The 21,152-nt window shown below is 40.2% G+C and overlaps 1 protein-coding gene across 1 annotated transcript; it reads left to right on the top strand.

Moving 5' to 3' along the window:
• Nucleotides 1-11,312: 11,312 nt before the first annotated feature.
• On the top strand, nt 11,313-12,766 carry LOC127242877 (uncharacterized). Its single transcript, XM_051262587.1, has 2 exons — nt 11,313-11,987; nt 12,071-12,766. The coding sequence occupies exons 1-2, from the start codon at nt 11,313-11,315 to the stop codon at nt 12,764-12,766; spliced, it is 1,371 nt and encodes a 456-aa protein (XP_051118544.1).
• Nucleotides 12,767-21,152: the final 8,386 nt, after the last annotated feature.

Here is a 21,152-nt window from a genome sequence, read left to right as displayed (position 1 = left end):
TCGCGCCTCTAAATTATCGATTAATCCCAAAGTCACTTAACCGGCCGGTTCACTTGCAGCTGGGTGTTGCTTCGTTGCGGTCTCCAAAAAATAAATAAATAAATAAATAAATAAATTTAGCGCTGATCTGTTACTGCTGCTTAGGGCGGGCTGCCGCTCACTTTCGTCACCGCTCAAAGAGGCCTAAGCTAACGCTAATTACACATCAGCAATGAACAAAAACAAATTAATGTTAATCAGATCCTAACCCAGCAGCAACAAATTACTATGAATCAGTCTAAGCTAATGCAATCACCAAGTATGTATACAAACTCGACAACTAATTCCAATCTAACCCAAATCCAAATTCCAACATAATTTAATTCCAATCACAACTAAATCCTAAATTAAATATCAGAAGGAGCATAATTAACATAATTACAAGAGGTACAATCCATCCCATAACAGCCCCTGCAAAATTTCAGATTATTAGTATTATGTTCGAAATTAAGAAATTCGATGAAAATAGGCAAGAGAAGGTGAAATTGAATAATACAACCTTTCTTCCGATGTTTACCGGTGGATTCGTAGGCAGCTAGAATTGGAGCAAGTGGTGTGGTTGGCTTCATCGTTGTCGGTGGGAGAAAAGAGGTTACGGTAAAGAAATTGGGGGGATTTGCGGTAAAAGAATTAGGGCTTGACAAAATTGAAAGAAAATCGGGTGTGAAATTCAGATTTTTCTCAGAATTAGATGATGAGATGACGGAAGGAAGGAAGAGATGGAAGGCGTAAGTAGCTAGGGCTTACTGAAATGGCGAAAATTTTAGGGAAGAAAGTACTGAGTGAACGATGGAAAGGGAGAAATAATTTGGGGAAGAAATAATATACAAATAAAAATCTTCTTACCTGGAATTACCGACTATTGATTTGAAATCTGAAATCTCTCTAGCCCAAGACTATGATTTAGGAATTTTCTTAGTAGGCGCCGTCGAACAAAATGAACTTTTGCCCAAAATAAAGAAGAATAAATTCATCGCTTCGCTTGCAGGAGGGGCTGGTCTGCATCGCTTCGCTGCAATTGCCTGAAATTGGCTTCGCTTGCAGACCCGCTCACATCTCCGCTTGTTTTCGCTGCTTCGCTTGCACATAGAGACATTGATGCCGCTTCGCTCGCCATCACCGCTGGTTCACAAGGATAGATGTCTACTTCAATTTTAAAATTCAATCTGAATAAATGAGTAGATCATCTTGGAAATCCTGAATGAACAACAAAATAAAATTATTATTATTTTGTATAAAAAAAAATATATATATATATATAAAGGGGAGAAAAAGGGAGGCAGCTCCTAAACCTAATTTTTATTTATTCTAATTATTCTTATTCTTATTCTTATTATTACTATTATTTTATTATTGTTGATTTATCATTATAGTAATATTATTATTTATTATGATTTATTTATTATATATATATAGTAAATATTATTATTATTTGTATTATTATATGATTATTACTATAGGTATATTTAGAACACTACTGCAGAGGCCGCTCCCGAGCTTTTTTTTTTTTTTTTTTTTTTTTTTTGATTTTTCTCCGAAAGATACATTGCCGTGTAGGTTTGATCCTTGAAGGATATCGCACTCTCGAAACCTACAAAGCATACCGCCGATGGATTAGATGTTCAAAATACAATAAAATTCAATATTAAAATAAAATTAGCATTAAATCAATATTTTCAAATTAAAACAAAGATACTAGGCTTATTCCCCGGCAACGGCGCCAAAATTTGATCGAAGATTTTTGGAGAGTTTTTAAAATATCTTTTAAGATACAAAAAAAATGATATATGAAAATAGTGTCGTGCGTGTTCGTGTAGTAACTCCAAAAAGTTCGTCAAAAATAAAAAATCTCTTTAACCGGTGAGTGTCCGGGTCGAACTCAGGGAATATGCGAATATCCTATATTTAATTAGAAAAAGTGCAATGAGTTAATGCAATCAAAGAAACTGAAAAGATCAATTGCAGGAATTAAATCTAACTAAAAAGCGATAAAATATACGTGTCTCGAAAGGGATGAAACGAGGCGTTTGTGTCTGACTTTTGCGTTCCTTAATGACTAGATTTCCATGGATGAAATGAGCGGGATGACGATAGCGTGATAGCGGAAAATATATGTATAATTGCGGGGTGGCTCGGAGAAATGAATGTGATCGCATTTGCTCGCTTAAGCTGATTATCGACTCGGTTGGTACTTGATCTTGGGGGATTTACAACGAGGCTTCAGCGACACCCGGCGAAGAACATTATAAGCAAGAAACCCTACTGTCACTAGGAATCTCTGTGACCCAATAGACCCCCGCCTATGCCCCATGAATTATTCTTCCAACCGTTCCGCTAGTGGCTCTACCCCTTTTTATTACCTCTCTTTAATCAAAATCGAATTCAGAACAGCAACTAAGCAGGTCGACAAGGCTCCCGCGTACTTAGCTACGTTGAACTACCCGGAAACCGCTTTTGGCGCATAACAGGGCTGAAATAGTCGATTCTTCTGTCGCCCTTCCGCAACCTTGTCGAAATCCAACTTGAACAATTCAAATCGAACATGGAATTTTTGGGTGAAGGTGAGGTGGAGAAATATGATAGGAATTTTACTAGCTAAAATAATATGCTGAACTTAAAAGAAAAAGGGGGAGAAAATCAGTTTGCTCGCGACACAAAACCGAAAATCTCGTATTATTAAACTAGATAAAAATACGGAAGAAAAGAAAATGGAGAAAATGGAATGTATATTATTGTGTATATATGGTGTGTATGTATATATATATCTATATTGTATCACATATCTATCTATGGTCTATATATTATATGGTACAATTAGAGGGGATATTTATAGGGGAAAAACTTCTAGAAGCTTGACGGTTACAACCGCCAATAAATAACTACTTCTAAAAATAACTACTAACTACCTCTAAAAATAACCATAAATAACTAACTCTAAAAATAACTACTAATATAACTACTAATAACTACCTATTTTCTAGAAGGTTTTAGAATAAAAATTACACAAAAATAGCCAACAATTGGCTAAAAAGTAGTGCAGGATTTTAATTAAGGGAGCTAGGAGAGTGTAGTAAATGCAGAAGCTGAGGGTGCAGGAGACATAAATGCAGCAGAATTCTGTGCAGGAATTATTGTGGCGGCGCAGTAAATGCACTGCTGACCAGCGGCAATAAATGCAGCGAGAATTAATGCAGCCGCCGCTTCGCTCACTTCCACGTATGTCTTTCCGCTCCGCTCATATTTTCGTGTCAGCCGCCGCTTGAATTCCGTGTTAGCCGCCGCTTCGCTTTCCGCGCTCGCTTGCCTTCCGCGCTCATAAATACAGCCGCCGCTCGCCTTCCGCGCTCGCTTGCCTTCCGCGCTTGCGCACTCCTATGTAGCCGCCGCTTGTCTTCCGCGCGGCCGTCGCTTGCCTTCCGTGCGGCCGTCGCTTGTCTTCCGCGCGGCCGTCGCTTATCTTCCGTGCTCGGTTGACTTTGACTTCGCGCGTTGACTTTCTGGCGTTGACCGTTGACTTTGGTTGACTTTCACGCCGGTGACTATTTTTTCGCTTCTGAAGCCATTTTTTCACTTTTTAAGGCCAGTTTTGGGCTCCCACATCAGTTTTCAAGCATTATTTCACCTATATAAATAATGAACATCTTATAAATATTTCTTTAAATAAATAATACTTATTAAATAAAATTAATTCAGTTAAAATTAAATACGTAAATAGCACATAAATAATGCCAAAAAATATAATTCAAGAAACACATCAATTAATTTAATTTATACACCAAAATAATTATAAATTACACTTAAAAACTAATAAATTAATATTATACAAACAAGATGAAATTAATACAATTATTAGAATAAATTAACATAAATGATATCAAAATTTGACATAAATAAATAAATAATTAAATAAATATAAGCTATAAAATATGGCAAAATCAAGAGTTATCAGCGGCTGGGAGGATATCCTTGCCTGCCTGTCGAAAGGGTCAGCAGCATGATTTTCAGCCCATATGAAGGGACAGCCGGACCTGCCTGCCCTCGCCTCTATATCCTGCAAAATTAGGTTGTCAGACATGATAAACACCTTAGTTATCAAGCCATGCGTTGGCCTCGACTTTAATCTTGAACCTCTTCATGGTTAGATTACATTCTTTTCATATTTTAGTGTCCTCCAACATCGTGGACAACGGGTACACATCGGGGGAATAATAAACAGCCTCTGCATAATGAACCGCCATAGCCGGATAAGCCTCGGCCTCCACTTTGTCGACTTGGTCCCCATTCCAAAATACAATCTTCTGGTGCAACATCGAGGGAACGCACTGTGTGGTGTTGATCCATTCCCTTCCAAGAATGGCCTAGTAAGTTTTTCTTCCCTTGATGATGAAAAAGCCCACCTAGTCCATCCTCGTTCCGACTGTCACTTTCGCCACTAGCACGCCTACTGCCGTGTGTACATTTTTAGTGAAATCGGTTGTTTGCATTGTTGTAAGGACGAGGTCGTTCCTAATTTTTCTGATCTTCGTTAGGCGGAGGCTCATCCGTCAACTAGAACCTTGTTGACCGTCCACCCGTCAAGATATGCCGTGAAGAATAAGGGTTTCAAGTGGCGCATATTTTCATCCGTCAACTTCTAGAAAATTACTGGTTTTGGGCCCTTCTCTAGAATATCGGAATCCTGCTCCACACAACATAACAGATCAACTCCTTATAACATCACATCCCTTTGGAGGTGATCTGTTGTACCTGAGGGGCTTCGAATTTTCGGGGCAAAACTCATATCATATTAACCTTGAAATTGCCCTCGTAGTGCAAAGCTCATTCAAGATCTTTGGAAGAAGCAATAATCTCCACGCTAGCCTCCGATACCTCATCGCAATCAAGATCCCCGATCATTGGCTTATTTTCTGGAATATGGTCTTTCCCGAGTGTTATAGTAAAATATGGTTTGGTAGGGTATTTGATCCTTGCTGAAAAACCCTTTGGTCTTCATTCCTTTCGGGCCTGATGTTGGTGACCTAGGTCCTTCCGACCAAGCTTGGCCTTCCAAAAATAGCTCCTTCCAAGTCCTTGGCCTGCTACCCCCGGCCTAATCTTCGTGGTCTTCAGTCTGTTGTCCCCCAGCCTGACCCTCATGGGAAAGGCGAGCGGCCAAGTATTGTTGCTGCATTCTCCTCTTTAGGTCCTAGTAGGAGGTCGTACCACCCGTTCCTTCTGGTTCCTGGTCCAGCTTCCATCATCTGGAGCCTTCACAGAAAGCCGGGTCTGATATGGTGTAATTACCACTTGATCCACGAAGGTCACTCGCTAGACCTCACCGCCCTCTTTGAAGCTCACTTATGCGACTGTATTGGTGGGGGAAAGTCTTTACCACACCGAGCTCCTTCTTGGAGGTTTGATGGACCTTCTGAGCCTTTCCAACATTGGTTTTCGAGGGTCTGTTCTCCTATCATCTGCTCCAAACCCTGCATTCGATTTTTTGGACCAGCCTGGATGCAATCCAACAACATTTATCGGCACGGAGAATGGCTCTGTATCTACTTTCATGTCAAGTTTTTCGGCCAACTTGAGGCGGCCTTCATTTATAGCTTTCTGGTATGCATTCCTGAAGGAATGGAATTACCGATCTCATGGTCATGTACTCCATGCCACTTACAAAAGGATTTTCCGTTCAGCTCCTATTCAGTCGGCATTTTGTGATTCTCTTTGAGGCGGAGCTGATTATCCTTCAATAAGTATTCAAAAGTCTGCTCCATCTTGGCAATATCAAAAGAGTAGGATACCTTCGGATTCACCTAGTTCTATCGGGGTGGGTTAAGATCTGGGCATGCATATGTCTTCCCCTGAGAAATTTTGGATAGAAAGGTTTTCTCTGGTTCTTCCTCAGCCTTGACAGTTTCTTCATGAGCGTAGATATGATGATTCCCACGTCGGAATTTCTAATTTTGGGCCTTTGAGCTTCTTTCACGAGTTGCTCGGTCTTCAAAACTTTGGATGTAAGTTGCCGGAAATCATGGTACTCATGAAAGACCAATTTATCACGAAGCTGGTGCGCTATGTTTTCGATTGCGATGTTCACTACCTGGTTCTCTAGTATGCGAACTTGGAACCTACTTTCCGACCTCCTAAAGTGTTCCAAGAACTGCTCCACAGATTTTTCACCATGATGATGCAAATTTGTCAAATCCGAGACGGTCACCTATGGAAGAGAGCTGTAGAAGCGGTCATTGAAAGCCCTTTCCATGTCTGCCCACATATGGATGGAGTTCGGAAGTAGCGAAGTGTACCAAAAAAGTTGGATCTTTCAAAGACAATGAAAAAAGCTAGAGTTTATACCAGTCATTATTCTTGTATTGTCCTCCACATTGAGCTGTGAATCGGCTGACATGCTCGATGGTGAAGCGGGAATCTTCCCTTAGAAATAGCCTGAATTTGGGCATCCAAGCATTGCGGGACAATGGATGATTCAAATGAATGTACCTCGGGAAAGGCCTTTGGTAATGAGGCCTAGCTGGTAGGCGAATGGAATCACCATAAATTCTACAAATCGCATATGCGATCGCTTAGGGATTAATAATTGGATAAGACGGTGGTGGCGGCACTTTTGCCTGCCCCCAGGCTGTTCAGGAGCTGCTTAAGCGGGTGACGGATTGCGCGTTGCCGACTGTGGGAAGGCCTGATGAGCAGGTCCCCATTGTGGGGAACAAAATGGGGGCCTTCCGTAGCTTCTCTGAAAAATGAACCTGCTCCAATAGTGGATTGTCGGAGGTTGATTAGGCAGGATGTTTGTAGGGTTGTTTTCCCCAGAACCAGCCGAGAGTTGACCTTCTGCAGCATCTCCTTGTCCCCCAGTGCATTGGGATATCACGGGGACAGCTTTCCCTGGTCCCCACATTGTTCAAAAGGTGTTGAGGGGAAGGAAGGTGCTGGAACCGTTGTCGGCCCTGCCCCCAAGTACTGAAAGTCCCTTGTTTGACCGTCGGATTTTCTTTAAGGTCTGAAACAGGAGCTTGGGTACCGAAAGAGGCTCCGGTGAATGACAAATTTGAATGCAAATATGGAGCTGATGAGACTGACCCGGAGGTCATCCCAAATCCGTCAATTGGAGGTGGCTCGAATGAGGCCTGTCAGCCTGCGCACTAGATTCTCCGAGCTTCCGTGGGTTAAACAGAAGTTCTCCAGATCCGCTACCCCTACCGAAGATACTAACGTGACCATAATTGAGCTCTTGGAAGGTCGGATTTGTTGCGGAGTTGGCTGCAAGGCTGACGGGAGGCCAGATATCCAGCGGGTTGGAGCTGGCCATCAAGGCCTTGCCATTTCGAGCTTCTTCCTCCCAAAGTAGCGCAAATTCATTTTGGATAATAGGCTTCAAAACATCAGCAATATATCTGAAAATTTCCAGGGCAGATTTGTGTAGAGAGGACTGAATTTCCCCATGGATCTGCTCCTATAGTACACTAGCTAGAAGGATGATAATCTGGTCTGGCCTTCCAGCCACCGCTGAAGTTTTGTCTCGTGGGGCAACTTCCTACGCAGGGTGAGAAGATGAATCGCTGACAATTTCTTTGTTTTTCAACATCTATATGGTTGTCAGCGACGTCAGTTTTCTCTTCCGATGTTGCATGCAAAAGTCGCGAGATGTTGGTGTCCCATCAGGCGTGCCAATTAAATTGTCATAAAAAATCACCTTCGGCGGCTTAATTAGAAAAGCCTAGAAGAATCAATTTGTTCGAAAGGGTCTCCCGGTCTCCTTAAAAAATGATACGGGCTATCTCGCGATAAATAAAAAATTAACGTAAAAGGAAGACGAAAATAAAGCTATAAACAAGGAAGAAGCTGAAACTTGAATAAAAATTGACGAAAAAATATAGTGTTCTTGAATAAAAAATGCAGAGAAAATTTAAAGAAAGAAAAAAGAAGATGGTGATGAATGGCTAGGCCTGACAAAAATTAACCCGACCTGATAACCCGATCCGAATCTGACCTGAAATAGTTGGGTTTTGGTTGAGATTTTTGACCCAATTAATAATTGGGTCAAATCCATTTAATCCATTTAATTAAATGGGTCAGGTTAAGGTATACATTTTCGATCTGAAAATAACCCGTCTAACCTGTTTAATTAATATTATTTTAAATTTAAATAAATTTTTTAAATTTTATCAATAAAATTCAATATTTATGGCCAATTTTATAAAAATAAACAATAAAAAATTAAGGATTGTGTTGTGTACTATTATGTAGTGTTTGTTAATTTAATTCTTGAATATCGGTTTCATGATATGAATAAATCTTTTTTTGCTTTAATATGTATATATACTATGCATTTAAAATTTTTGTTAGTATAAATTATAATTTTAAATTAAAATTTAAATATTTTAGATTTAAACGGGTTATATGAGTCAGATTCAAGTTGACCCGATTAATAAAAAGTCAGGTTAATGTTGCAAATATCAACTCATTTAATTAAATGGGTCAGGTTCAGGTCAAGGGTTTTGTAACCCGTTTAAGCTGACCCGAACCTGAACTCAACTCGACCTGATCCGTTTGCCAGCCCTATGAATGGTGTCCGTCTCTGATCTGATCTTGCCTCCTTAATCTTGTTATTTTAAAAATTTTATTTGGATAAAATATTATTCTAGTTTTTTCTCCAACCACTTTAGTCTCCTCTCCCACCATCTTTCATCACTACTTCAAATACACCAGGCCTGCTGAGTCATTAGGCTAGACAGGTCCGCGAGCCCATTTGTTTATCTGAACCTTCTGTTGGGGCAGCGAAGCTCCCAAGGCTTGGATTGCACTTGTACTGGGCAGAGCCAATTAATTATGGGTGTATATAATTTATTAATTATTTATTGATTATACTTCTTTTAAATTCTTATATACACAGTAATGTAGATTTTTTTACTGTGATAAAGAGAGTACTTGATATGGTATTTTTGAAAAAATTGAAATTGTGTGAAGAATCGGGTTTGTTTGTTTTGTGTTTTGGTTGAAGGAAATTTTTTTATGTAAAATATAGATAATTGTGTACATAATATAAAAATAAAGAACGTGTAATATATTAATTTTTTTTGAAAAAAATACGTTATTTTGACAACATAACGGATCTCATGCTAAATCTACTAATTCAACAGGGCTGAATTTAGATTAATCCGTAAATCTTAATCACAATTTTAATTTTAAAATTGTTAATATAATATAAACGGTCAAAACTTAGTTCGTTTAATTGAATTATACATCAACACACGACCCACAGGCTCTTAACAAACAAACAAACCACAAAATTGTTGTCTAAAAAAAGCCATATTCTCTATGGGTCTTGTAGAAATATGTCATGTTTTTTTACATGAATTTTAATATATGTGGATTTTAATATATAAATAATATCTGCTAGTTCCAACTCAATGAGTTTGTTCACTTAGTGCTTTTTAATAAATTTACTTTTATATTAAGTATGAAAACTTGTATTTATAATATAATAATTTTGTATTGAATTATTGATTTTTTTAATAAATAAAAAGAGTCTGATTACTTAGTATATTTAGGTAACATAATTTATTTTATAAATATTGCTTTTAGAAAATATAAGATATATAGACACGTTAACATAATAAAAGCAAATATAAGATATATAGACACGTTAACATAATATATATAGTATAATTTTATCTATTCACAAAAAGTTAAAATTAAAAATACACTTATTTAAAAATACAAAGTAAACAAACTTAAAGTGTATATATTATATATATTGTGTTAATGTGTATAAAGTTCGTAAATTATTATAATATTTATGGAAAATTATGCCAGATAAAAATACAATGTGAACAAATATAATATATCAATTTATTTTTTTAATTTACATTATAAAAATACTAGTATTTTATTGTTTAGTAGTATAAGATATTTTGACATTTTTTGCTCTTAAGGTACTTTGGTATTTAGATATGATTATTTTTACTAAAAAATATATATTTTGAGTGAGACGAACAAAAATAATAAAAAGAGTATATTGAGTTGGAACGAAAAAAATAACATTTTTTTACGACAACAAATAAAGTTTTGTGTAGATATCTTATGGAAAAAAATTGAATTTTTGAAAAAAATGTATTTATATATAATTGAGTATTTTGACATTATAATACTCTACTCCGTAATTAAATATTAATTTATTTTTTGCGTATTGATATTTAAATATTAATTATTATATCAAAACGTATTACAAATCAAAGAAAAATGACAAAAATACTTCTATTGTCATTTTTCCTACATCTCCAACATTCCCTACACGATTCTCTATACCTTACATAAAAAAAGTTTTCTCCAACATTCTCACAAAACAAACACACCCAAAAATTTGATGAAATGTAAATTTGAAAAAGATTATTGATCAATAAGGTTGGAAAATCCATTAATTATTGTTGAGCGCGAAAAATGGTGGATAGGAGTTTTGAGAATGGGCCTACCAAAATTAGGTTAACATTTATTCAAAAGTCCAGTGGGCTTTTTGAAAGTCCAAATATAGCTGCAATAACTTGGTCAGGTTGATCTCAAAGGGCGAACGGATATTGAAGTTGGACCTGGTCGGGACCTAACAAGGTCGGACATTGAAGCCGGACCTAGTCGGGACAAATCTCAAAGGTCGGGCATAAGAAGATCGGACATTGAAGTCAGTTCAGGTCCAAAGGTTAGGTGTAATAAGGTCGGACACAAAATGGAGACAGAACAAGGTCGGGTAGTAAAAGTAGCTAATCTACAGGTCGGGTAAAAGGCAGTTTCTGATAGTGGAGGGTAGTTTCAACTGGCGAGCGGTTTTCAAAGGTCGGACGTGGTAGGACGGTTCTCATACGTGTCGATAGAAGAGAACTTTTGGGGCAGTTAATAATGGTTATGGTAACTGACCGGATAGCGGTTCGAACCGTATCTTCAAGGGGTTATTTAAGGATTCCGTATTGTACAGAGAAGGGATCTTCAACTGACATCAAATTCAAGAGAATTGCTTTTGGGGATCACCACTTTTATTTTTCCAGTCTTTTATTTTATTTTCCTTATTTTATTTTATGTATTCTACAGTGTTTAGAGATCTCTAATCTCAGGCATCATCTATCAAATTCGGGAATATTTCTCTATTTTCGGATTTTACTTTTTATTGTTGAAAAAACACATCAACAATTTGGCGACCACAGTGGGAGAAAGGCAAGATTGCTGATCCTACGTCAACGGAGAGTTTCATACGACTGAGGTCCGGCCGAATCGTCGGAAGGATCCACATGGCGAGCTCACAACCTCAAGCATCTTCGGCACCGGTGGGGGAAACAGTTTCACCACCCGTCATGCCAAATACAGGAGAAATGCCACAAACACCTGCCAACTGGGTTTCTTATGTTCAGCAATTGAACAACCAGTATAATTTAGCCATTCAGAATATGTTGCGTGAGCAAAAAATGTTGCGGGAGCAACAAAACCTTATGCAAAATACGTTAAATCGGGCGTTATCAAAGGTTACTTTGCAACCCATCCAGACGCCACCAGAACTATCACCATCCAGGTTACAGGCAAATTTTGTGGGGCCTTCATATGTGGACAACACTTTTACAAGTGTTATTGCCCCGAGGGTTGACAGAGGGAAGACTCCTCTTACATACCCGAATAATATTCCGTTGGGTGTTAGGACCGAGCCTACCGACCTCAGGGGGGAAAGATTGGGAGGCCAGGCTCACAATCCCATTCAAGTATTGGACCCTGTCCCACCCAGAGTAGACCCAGAGGACATTGCTCAGGTCTTGAGAGTACATTTTGGAATGAACCCCCAGAAGGTCAACAGACCTGCGTACCAGAGGCCGTTTCCAGAAAGAATTATCAACGAGCATCCGCTTCCAAGGAATTACAGACCACCCGATTTTCATTCATTTTCCGGAGAAGATGGGGCATCAACCATTGAGCATGTGAGACGTTTCACGGCTCAATTAGGGGAAGTAGGCAATAATTCATTCTACAAATTACAATTGTTTGGGTTATCACTTATAAGGATCGCTTTTCATGGTTTACAAATTTGCCACCCGGGCAGTTGCAAACTTGGGAAGGTCTGGAGGCCACATTCCATGCAAGATTTTTTAATCCCCTCCCAACGGTCTCACTCACATATCTTTTAGAGATCCGACAGATGCCAGAAGAGACTGCGTATCAGTTTATTGAACGGGTACGACTAATGAAAGGCCGATGCCCGACAATCATTGAAGAAAGTGAAATGACCAATTTGGTGGTTAGGAACATGCATTCCAGACTTCGGGAAGCATTGACAGCCCATGAAGTTCAGGACTTGGCTAGCCTGGCTTCCAAAGCAGGGAGATTGGAGTCTTTATTTAGAGAAAAAGAACACAATTTCCGCCGGAACAGGGTACAACAAATGGCTAGTGTCGATACAGAAATTTATTCGCCAGATGAAGAGCAAAGAAATATCATTGAAGAGATGACGGCTGAAATTGTGAGTGGCAAACCGTACGTGTGTTCGAAACTAAAGCCTTTGCCAGGAACAGAGGAGAGGGAACAGCCGACCTTCGATGTATCCAAGGCCGACGAGATTTTCGATATTCTGTTGGCAGATAGGCAGATCCGCATTCCTAAAGGGCAGCGTTTGGCAACGAAGGAAGAAATAAAGGGAAGGCCATACTGCAAATGGCATAATTCCTTTACTCATTACACTAATCAATGCACACATTTCTGAAAGGAAATACAGAAGGCTATCAAAGCAGGAAGATTCAAATACGTAACAATGGGAGTAGAGCATCAGCCCTTCCCAAAAGTAACCACTGCAATGATCTCTTTGCGTTCTTCACAAATTGTGCAAAGTGATGATAAAGAAGACACCAAACGAAAAGAACGCAAGCCTAAAGAACGGGAATCCAATCAGGAAGTGAAGTTCAAAGTTTGTGAAACTAGAGTGGCAGAGAAATGGGACAGAGAAGATGGGTCTTTCAAAGTAGAATTGAAAGATAAAGTCGTGGTACGAGATCAACCAACGTGTAAACCACATCCAGTCCAGGAGAGCTGGAGCCGGAATAGGAAGCCGCTTTCAATAGACATTGATCCTCAATTTTCAGGTATGAATCGTACACAAATTCGCAACGCTAAGCGCAGGTATGCAGCGCGGCATGGAAAGCAAGTAGATAAGGGTAAGGAAAAGTAAGAATCATCACCCAAAAGGAAGAGCTCGAATGGCAAGCCTGAGGAGCATTGGCAGATTAACAAGCCTATCAAGAAGGCCAGATGTTTTCGATGTCAATTCTGCAAACGGATCAATATTGATCCTGAAATAGAAAATGCAGAGGAAGATACTCCTGAGATTATTTTTGGATCATTTGCCCCAGAAGAGACAAAAGTTTTGCGCAGCAAGATAGTAAAACTTGATAAAGCAGGATTCGAAGTCAAGATGACGGATATGCAATGGTTCGTCGAAGAACCTATTTGGGCAAAGTTCGAGGAGGAGGAAGAACCTGAATAGGCAGCGATGGTTGGCAGACCCCCACCTATGGTTTTTCCACCTATACCAGAATGAGCAATCCCGCATTTAAAACCACTCTATGTTAACGCTCACATATGTGGTAAGCCGGTTAACAAGGTTTTTATTGATAATGGGGCTGTTTTCAATGTCATGCCTCTCAAAACTTTAAGAAAATTGGGCAAAGAGATTGGTGATTTGTCTCCAGTAGACATCGAGATGACGAGCTTCACATGACAACCGACCAAACCAGAAGGGATGATGGATGCACCCATTGAGGTCGGACCAAAGGTGATTTCGACCGTGTTTTTTGTTGTGGATGCCAATACTACCTACTCAGTTTTATTAGGGCGAGATTGGATTCACGCTTCCAAGTGCGTGCCTTCTTGTCTCCATCAACAGATTATGTTTTGGGAAGGAGATCAGGTTTTCACCATGGAAGCCAGTACAAATCCGTTCAGCTCTACAGAAGGAGTGGAAGAATCGGTTCTTTATACGGAGTACGTACCACCGATTTCACAGACAACTATGGTAGATGAGTATCCTTGGAAGGGCTGTAAGCTCACTACGCAGGATTGTGTGTTTCATTAGAAACAATCTTCTGTATTATGGCTCTGTTGTTAGCCAAAATAAACTTTTACTTGAAGTTTAATTTATGGAAGAAATAAATAAATGTGATAAACTGATTAGGCAGTTTTATTTAAACCAATTAATGGTTAGACTACATAATAATAGAATTTCTAACAATAATGTTGGTGAAGAAGAAGGTTTTCGCTGGCCTGACCTTTTGGAAAAGACAGAAACTTCTTTGTCAAGTCAGGATCCTCTTATTGAATATAATGTGGGAACCAAACAGATACCCAAGATGGTCAGGGTAAGTGGCTTATTGAAAAAAGACCAACAAGAGTGAATGATAGCGTTAATTCGAGATCACAAGGAATGTCTGGCATGGGATTATTCTGAATGCCCGGACTGGCACACAATTTAATAGAACATAGGTTGCCTATTAAAAAGGGCTTTAAACCTTCTAAGCAACCACCAAGGAGAGCGAGTCCAGAATTGATGCCCCAGATTAAAGAAGAAATAGAGAAGTTATTGAAGGTTGGTTTCATTCGTCCATGTCGATATGCAGAATGGTTAGCCAATATTGTTCCGGTAACCAAAAAAATGGAAAGATCCGAATCTGCATTGATTTCAGAGATCTCAATCTTGCCACTCCAAAAGATGAATATGTCATGCCTATAGCAGACATGTTAATCGATTCTGCAGCAGGGCATCGAATTTTAAGTTTAATGGATGGATATGCATGGTATAATCAAATTTCATTGGTAGAAGAAGATAAACCTAAAACCGCGTTTAGATGCCCAGGAGCATTGGGAATTATTGAGTGGACAGTTATGCCATTCGGGTTAAAGAATGCTGGAGCAACTTACTAACGGGCTATGAACACCATTTTTCATGATCTAATTGGGCGGTCAATGGAGGTATATATTGATGATGTGATCATTAAGTCTACCGACTTTGATACACATTTGGTTGACTTAAAAAATGCTTTTATTCGAATGAAGCAGTACAACCTAAAAATGAACCCAATGAAATGTGCCTTTGGAGTTTCGGCAGGGAATTTCTTGGGGTTTTTAGTACATGAAAAGGGGATAGAAGTTGATGCGAACAAGGCCAAAGCTGTTCTAACAATGCGGTCGCCTCAGTCGGTCAAAGATGTTCAAAGTTTTCTGGGAAAGGTGAATTACCTAAGGCGTTTTATATCAAACGCCGCAGGGAAATTAAAACCTATCACAAAATTATTACGGAATAAGGCCACCGATTTTTCTTAGGGTCAGGAGCAACAGAAGGCATTGGAAGAAATCAAGGAGACCTTGATTAACCCGCCTATGTTGGTTCCTCTAAGAGGTGACCGACCTCTTCGGCTATATTTGGCGAACAATTTTGATGTGGTAAGCAGTCTTTTGGTGCAAGAATGGGAAGATGGTAAGGAAAGAGCCATTTATTATCTAGTAAGACTTTGGCGGGACCAGAATTGAATTATAGTATGCCCGAAAAAATATGCTATTCTCTAGTCTTTGCTTGCTCTCGTTTGGAACATTATATTCTTCTAAAAGAGACCGAAGTGGTTTCTAAATGGATTTGGTCAGACTAATTCTCCACAGACCAACCATGCAAGGAAGATTAATGAAGTGGGCCATTAAGTTGGCTCCTTTTGCATTGCGGCACCGACCCCTCAAAGCTGTAAAAGGGCAGGTTGTGGTTGGTCTGTTGGCAGAATTTAAAAGTGATGGGTCATCAGAAAACAGAATAATGCCCTACATCGGCACCAGTCCTTGGAAAATGTTTTTTGATGGTTCCCGTTCGAAAGGAAAGTCAGGAGCAGGAGTAATATTAGAAGGACCAGGAGGCGACAAAATTAATTTTCGACTTTAAACGGAAGAGATGACACATAACTCCGCAGAATATGAAGCATTGATTTTGGGTTTGGAAGCACTTATCGCTAAGGGAGTGCAGTCTGTTTTAATCTATGGGGATTCTCAACTTGTTATTAACCAAGTGTTGAAACGGTATGCTTGTAATTTTCCTCATTTGCATAGATACCAAGATATAGTACTCCATCTGTTACATAGAATTGCGGAGGTAGTTTTTGAGCATGTACCAAGAGCAGAGAATTGGTTGGCCGATAATTTGGCTCAGAGTGCTTGTCAGCAGATGATTGGCAATGTTGATTCTGAGAATGATTGGAGAACATAAATCATGGTGTATCTGGAATCCCCAAATTCCACCGCTCCTGTTCGTATTCTGTTAAAGGCTTTGCGTTTCCAACTTATTAATGGGGTTTTATATAAAAGAACCTTTGAAGGGGTTTTATTGAGGTGTCTGGGAACTGAAGAATTTATTAAAATAATGGAGGAGGTCCATGGAGGAATATGTGGTGCGCATCGGGCAGGTTTAAATATGCGATGGGCTATCCATCGTATGGGATTCTATTGGCCAAAAAATTTTTATGATTGTATCAGATTTGCTAAGGGATGTCAAGAATGCCAAAAGCATGGTCCTTTAGATCATCTGCCAACAGTAGATTTGCAGACAATGGTTAAACCTTGGCCATTCAAAGTTTGGGCGCCGGATGTAATTGAGTAAATTCATCCGGCCTCGTCGAAACAACATTCTTTTATTTTAGTGCCGACTGATTACTTTACCAAATGGGTGGAGGCAGTTCCCTTGAAGAATGCGACACAAAAAGAAGTGATTGAATTCGTACTCAATCATATCATCTACCGATTTGGAATTCCTCACACTCTCACAACCGATCAAGGGTTGATGTTTACTGGGGAAAATTTTGTTGAGTTTTTGGCCGAACACAATGTTAAATTACACAATTCTTCACCGTATTACCCACAGGCGAATGGATTGGCCGAAATAGCAAATAAGATTATTATTGGCATTATTCGGAAAATGGTGGAGGAGAATCCAAGGAAATGGCATACTTTGCTGTCTCAGGCACTGTGGGCTCATCGAAATAGTAGAATACCTCTACTGGATTCTCCCCATACCAATTAACATTCGGGCAAGATGCAGTATTACCTGCAGAATTTGTCGTGCCTTCACCCAGGGTGACCAGTACGACATCCTGTATTGATGAGGTGTATTTACAAAAGATGTGGCAACAATTGGAAGAGTTAGATACAGATCGATTGAACGCTTTGGACCAAGTGGTTAGGCAGAGCGAGATTAGGGCGAAATACTATGGGAAAAGAGTGGTCCCTAAGTTTTTCGCAGAAAACGATCTGGTCTGGAAGACAATTCTGCCGACCTATAAGAAAGTGGATCAATTAGGGAAGTGGTCTCCCAACTAGGAAGGTCCTTTCATCATTCATAAATTAATTGGGAATAGAGTCTTTATTATCATAAATCAAGAAGGAAAAATGGTACATAAGAATATTAATGCTAAGTATCTGAAAAGGTATTACCCTGCCTTTTCGGAACTTTGTCATTAATTATTAAAAGAAAAAATATATAATAAGAGCCCTCCAAAGGGTTCAAACCCATTGATAAAGGGTTCTCTAGTCATCAGAGAGATTAATGGTATCATCCCAGCCTGCCGAAACCATTTCAGGTTCTTCATCCAAAAGGTCATCCAAATCCAGGCGGGTAGCGATCCCATTGGTCTTGCATATCTTGAAGATTTTGTTCAGTTCGGGACTTCATGTCTTGCAAGGACTGACTCTCTCGTTCAGCAAGGACACTCAGTCTGGAGAGTGTCGATATTTGTGGTTGGAAATTGTTGTTCCAGCTAAGATCTGGGAGGATGGCGGTTACATGATGGTTTATCATGTCTAGATGGTGGTCAAGATCCGATATGCGTGTAAGTATGTCGATATAAGGTTCGTAGCTGGTGGATATACGCTCCATCAGTCGGATGGTACGATGAATGGTTCTCCTGCCTCTGCCGGAGAATCTGAATTTGAAATCCAGTTGTTTCAGAACCTGTATCATGTCTTTAGCATGATGGCCTATGGGGTGCTTTCCCACTAAGAATGGTTGGAGAGCACCTTCCCAGTTGGAAAGAGGAACGCGAAGGCGAGAAGAAACTATGTTGAATAAAAAGGGTAATGATGATGATGTTCTAGAGGTTTGAGGTACGGAGTTTATATAGATATTTTGGTTCCTAAGTTAAGTGCTTTAGTAATAGGTAATAAACATGGATCTATGTTTGTATGTTAGACTTAGTATAAACGCAGGGAAGATAGGATCTAGTTTCTAAAAATGGGAATTAATATACAAGTTGAGTCTGGGGCAATGTACATGATATTTGAACTACATAGAAAGAAGAGCCCGTAAAGCAGTTTTGAGGTCGGTCCATTTTAGTTCTGATTTGATGGCCCGTCGACGTTGGTAAGCTTCTTGATGTGTCTGGACGAGTCTCATTTGTATAGCTGTCTGAAGTTGCTCGCAAAGACTTGTTTGGTTAAGACAATGTGTTTCAACCAGACGACTTCCTTCCTGTATGCTATCATCTAAAGCTTCCAATTGTTCTTGAAGTCGTCGAAGTTCTTCAGTCTTTTGGGAGATTTCAGTAGCTAATGTATGTCTTTCCTGTCGGAGCTCGTCCAGTTGGGTCCTAGCCATGTTGAGGTCCTGGTCGGCCTTCCTCAAATCTGCTTCAATGTTGGTAGGATCTGCAACCAGCCGAGATGAAGTTGCCTCGGATGATGGGGGTCGGATCAGAGGAAGTTCAGCTTGAAGTTCGGTGATCCTAGCCATCATCCGATCTAGAACATGTGAAGCTCCCGACTCCAAAGCGGGTTGAACCAATAGGGTTATTGCGACTTGGACTAGCGCCGAAAGGTCAGTCACTTCTAAGTCAGCAAAATCCAAGTTGGCGCAGCGTTCCACAATGGTTCTGACGGGAGTCGGGAGGTTTATTCGGGCCAAAATATTCATCTCTTGGGTAGCCTAAACCAGGAAGAGAATAGTAAGTTAAAAAATATCTGGTGAATTCTTTGAGAGATAAAGTTAGAAGGTTACTTGATTTAGGGCAGCCGTAGCCTCAGAAGGGGCCATGAGTTGGAAAATTGAGGGGTTGACTTGGCGATTAGTCGGACCAGCAACTGATTCATCCCCTGGTGGAAGGTGATGGGCGGCTGCTAATTCCATACCCTGGACAAGGAACAAAATTTTAGCATCATTGGGTGGGCGAAAATTAGAATAGATAAGAAAAATACCAACCGAACCCAGCGGGGCAAAATTGACAGAGGCTTCACCCGACTTTGAAGAGGAAATTTCCTCTACATCGTGGGGTGGTAGGTCTGGTTGGACTGGTTCGGGGGCAGCAAGAGGAACCTCATCAACTTGTCGAGCGAGTGGGTCGGGTAAAGCCACGACCTGATCAGGTTCGGGCAATACCACATTCTCAATGGGTGCCTGGTCGGAATAGGTTTTAGTTATCGGGAGTTTTGTAAAAGGACAACATTAAAAAGGTCTAGCGCTTACTTGTTGTGGTTCTGCAATTTGATCGGGGAGGACAACGGGCTGGTCGGGCATCACCACGATCATGTCCGACGCTGGGAGAGGAAGTGCCCTTCCCGTCGATTCTTCTGGTCGGTGTGCCTACAGTAAAAGGTTTGAAGTTATTGTTTAAAATTAATATTTATTTGTTTGAGGAATGTCAGAAACCATTTTACCTCTGATTGTCTGGGAGTCGGCTGTATGGTGGTCGAGACTATAGCTAGTTGTTCTGTGGTCGGGACCACAGGTAGTTGTTCTGTCGTCCGGACCACGGATGGTTGTTCTCTGGTCGGGGCGGCAATTGATCGGGATGAGGATAGTTTAATGGGAAATTGTGCCTCGGGTGATTGATGATCGGTCGGTTGAGATATGGTCGGACCGGTGGTTGGTGGCAATGAAGGACCTTCTGAAATAGAGAAATTGAAGTTAAAAGGGACCGTACGAAAAGGATATAGTGAAGGGAATAAAAACTTACCAAATTGTTGCCTTAAATACTTTGGCATTCCACTGGTGTCTATTGGCAAAGATGCCAAGTATTCTTCGATAGCTTGCCTATCAATGGCAGGAGTGGTCTTTGGTTTTTGTCTTTTTGCTCCCGACCCGCTTGCAACAGGCGCCTGCCTTTTTCTTCCTCTGGCTGCTAGTCGAGAAGAGCCAAGGACCAGGGCTGGGGGTGGAGCAAGTTTCCCGACCAGTTGGTCAGTTGAAGGGGCAAGCAAAGACCAGGTAGCCGACCACCAGGCGGGGAAAGTTTCAGTTGTCAAAGATTTCGGGCAGAAAGGTAGGTATGAATTGGAGGTAATATAGCTGGTGAGTTGCGCAATATAGGTTGGGATGAGTTCGGGAATTACTAGTCCTTCGGAGTTTTGAAATATTAGGTGGGGACTGGCTAATGGTCCTGGTATGCCCTGACAACAGCCAAATTGCCTCGACAAAAATTGGGGTTGATAATCGTAAGTATAAAATGACCTACGGTTTTTCTTATCCGACCTCCTACTGGAAAAAAGAGATCGGGGTTTCATCGCGACGTCCCAGGAAAAAGTGTAGGTCGGATGAGGGATAGGATCAGGGCGAGTTAAAGGATGAGTTGGGTCAGGATAAAGGAAGAAAAGATCAGTCGAATATTGTATTAAGGTTGTGTATACAAAAAAGCAGGAATTGTTCCGATCTTCAGTCAAAATTTGGGTTATTACAGAATCGGATGATTTTAGACAAGCAGAATTCGGGGTTAATCTGGCTAAGGCATAACCAATAGATCTATAAGGATTGGGAGAAATAGGGAGGCGACCAAAAAATGCAGAAGGGAAGTACAGACGGAGCCACAATTCTAGGAACCAGAATGGTCCCGAGGCTGCAGTGTCCCCCTTTTTAGTATCCGTAAGACGGGAACTTACTCGAGTTAAACCTTCAAAGAGGTTGGCTAAGAATAAGGTGCCTAATGAGGAAAAATGGCCGCAGGCCAAATGGATGGCTAGGTCAACTTGAGTAGAAAGAACAAGTTTGGAAGGGGAGAGAATGATGTATCTGTGACGAAAGAAGAAAGAAATTTAAACTCGATTATCCAAACTTTGGAGACACAAAAGAAATTAAAAAG

The sequence above is a fragment of the Andrographis paniculata genome, unplaced genomic scaffold, assembly GCF_009805555.1.
Source record: "Andrographis paniculata isolate CXL003 unplaced genomic scaffold, ASM980555v1 Contig89END, whole genome shotgun sequence".
In the NCBI taxonomy this organism is placed as follows: Eukaryota; Viridiplantae; Streptophyta; class Magnoliopsida; order Lamiales; family Acanthaceae; genus Andrographis; species Andrographis paniculata.
This window is presented reverse-complemented; position numbering and strand designations above follow the sequence as displayed.

What these genes read in the sequence shown, in the direction of transcription:
- LOC127242877 (XM_051262587.1), top strand. Translation starts at nt 11,313, where the DNA reads ATGGCGAGCTCACAACCTCAAGCATCTTCGGCACCGGTGGGGGAAACA. An exon ending in GGGCATCAACCATTGAGCAT is followed by an intron (nt 11,988 to 12,070) that starts GTGAGACGTTTC and finishes ATCACTTATAAG; the next exon opens with GATCGCTTTTCATGGTTTAC.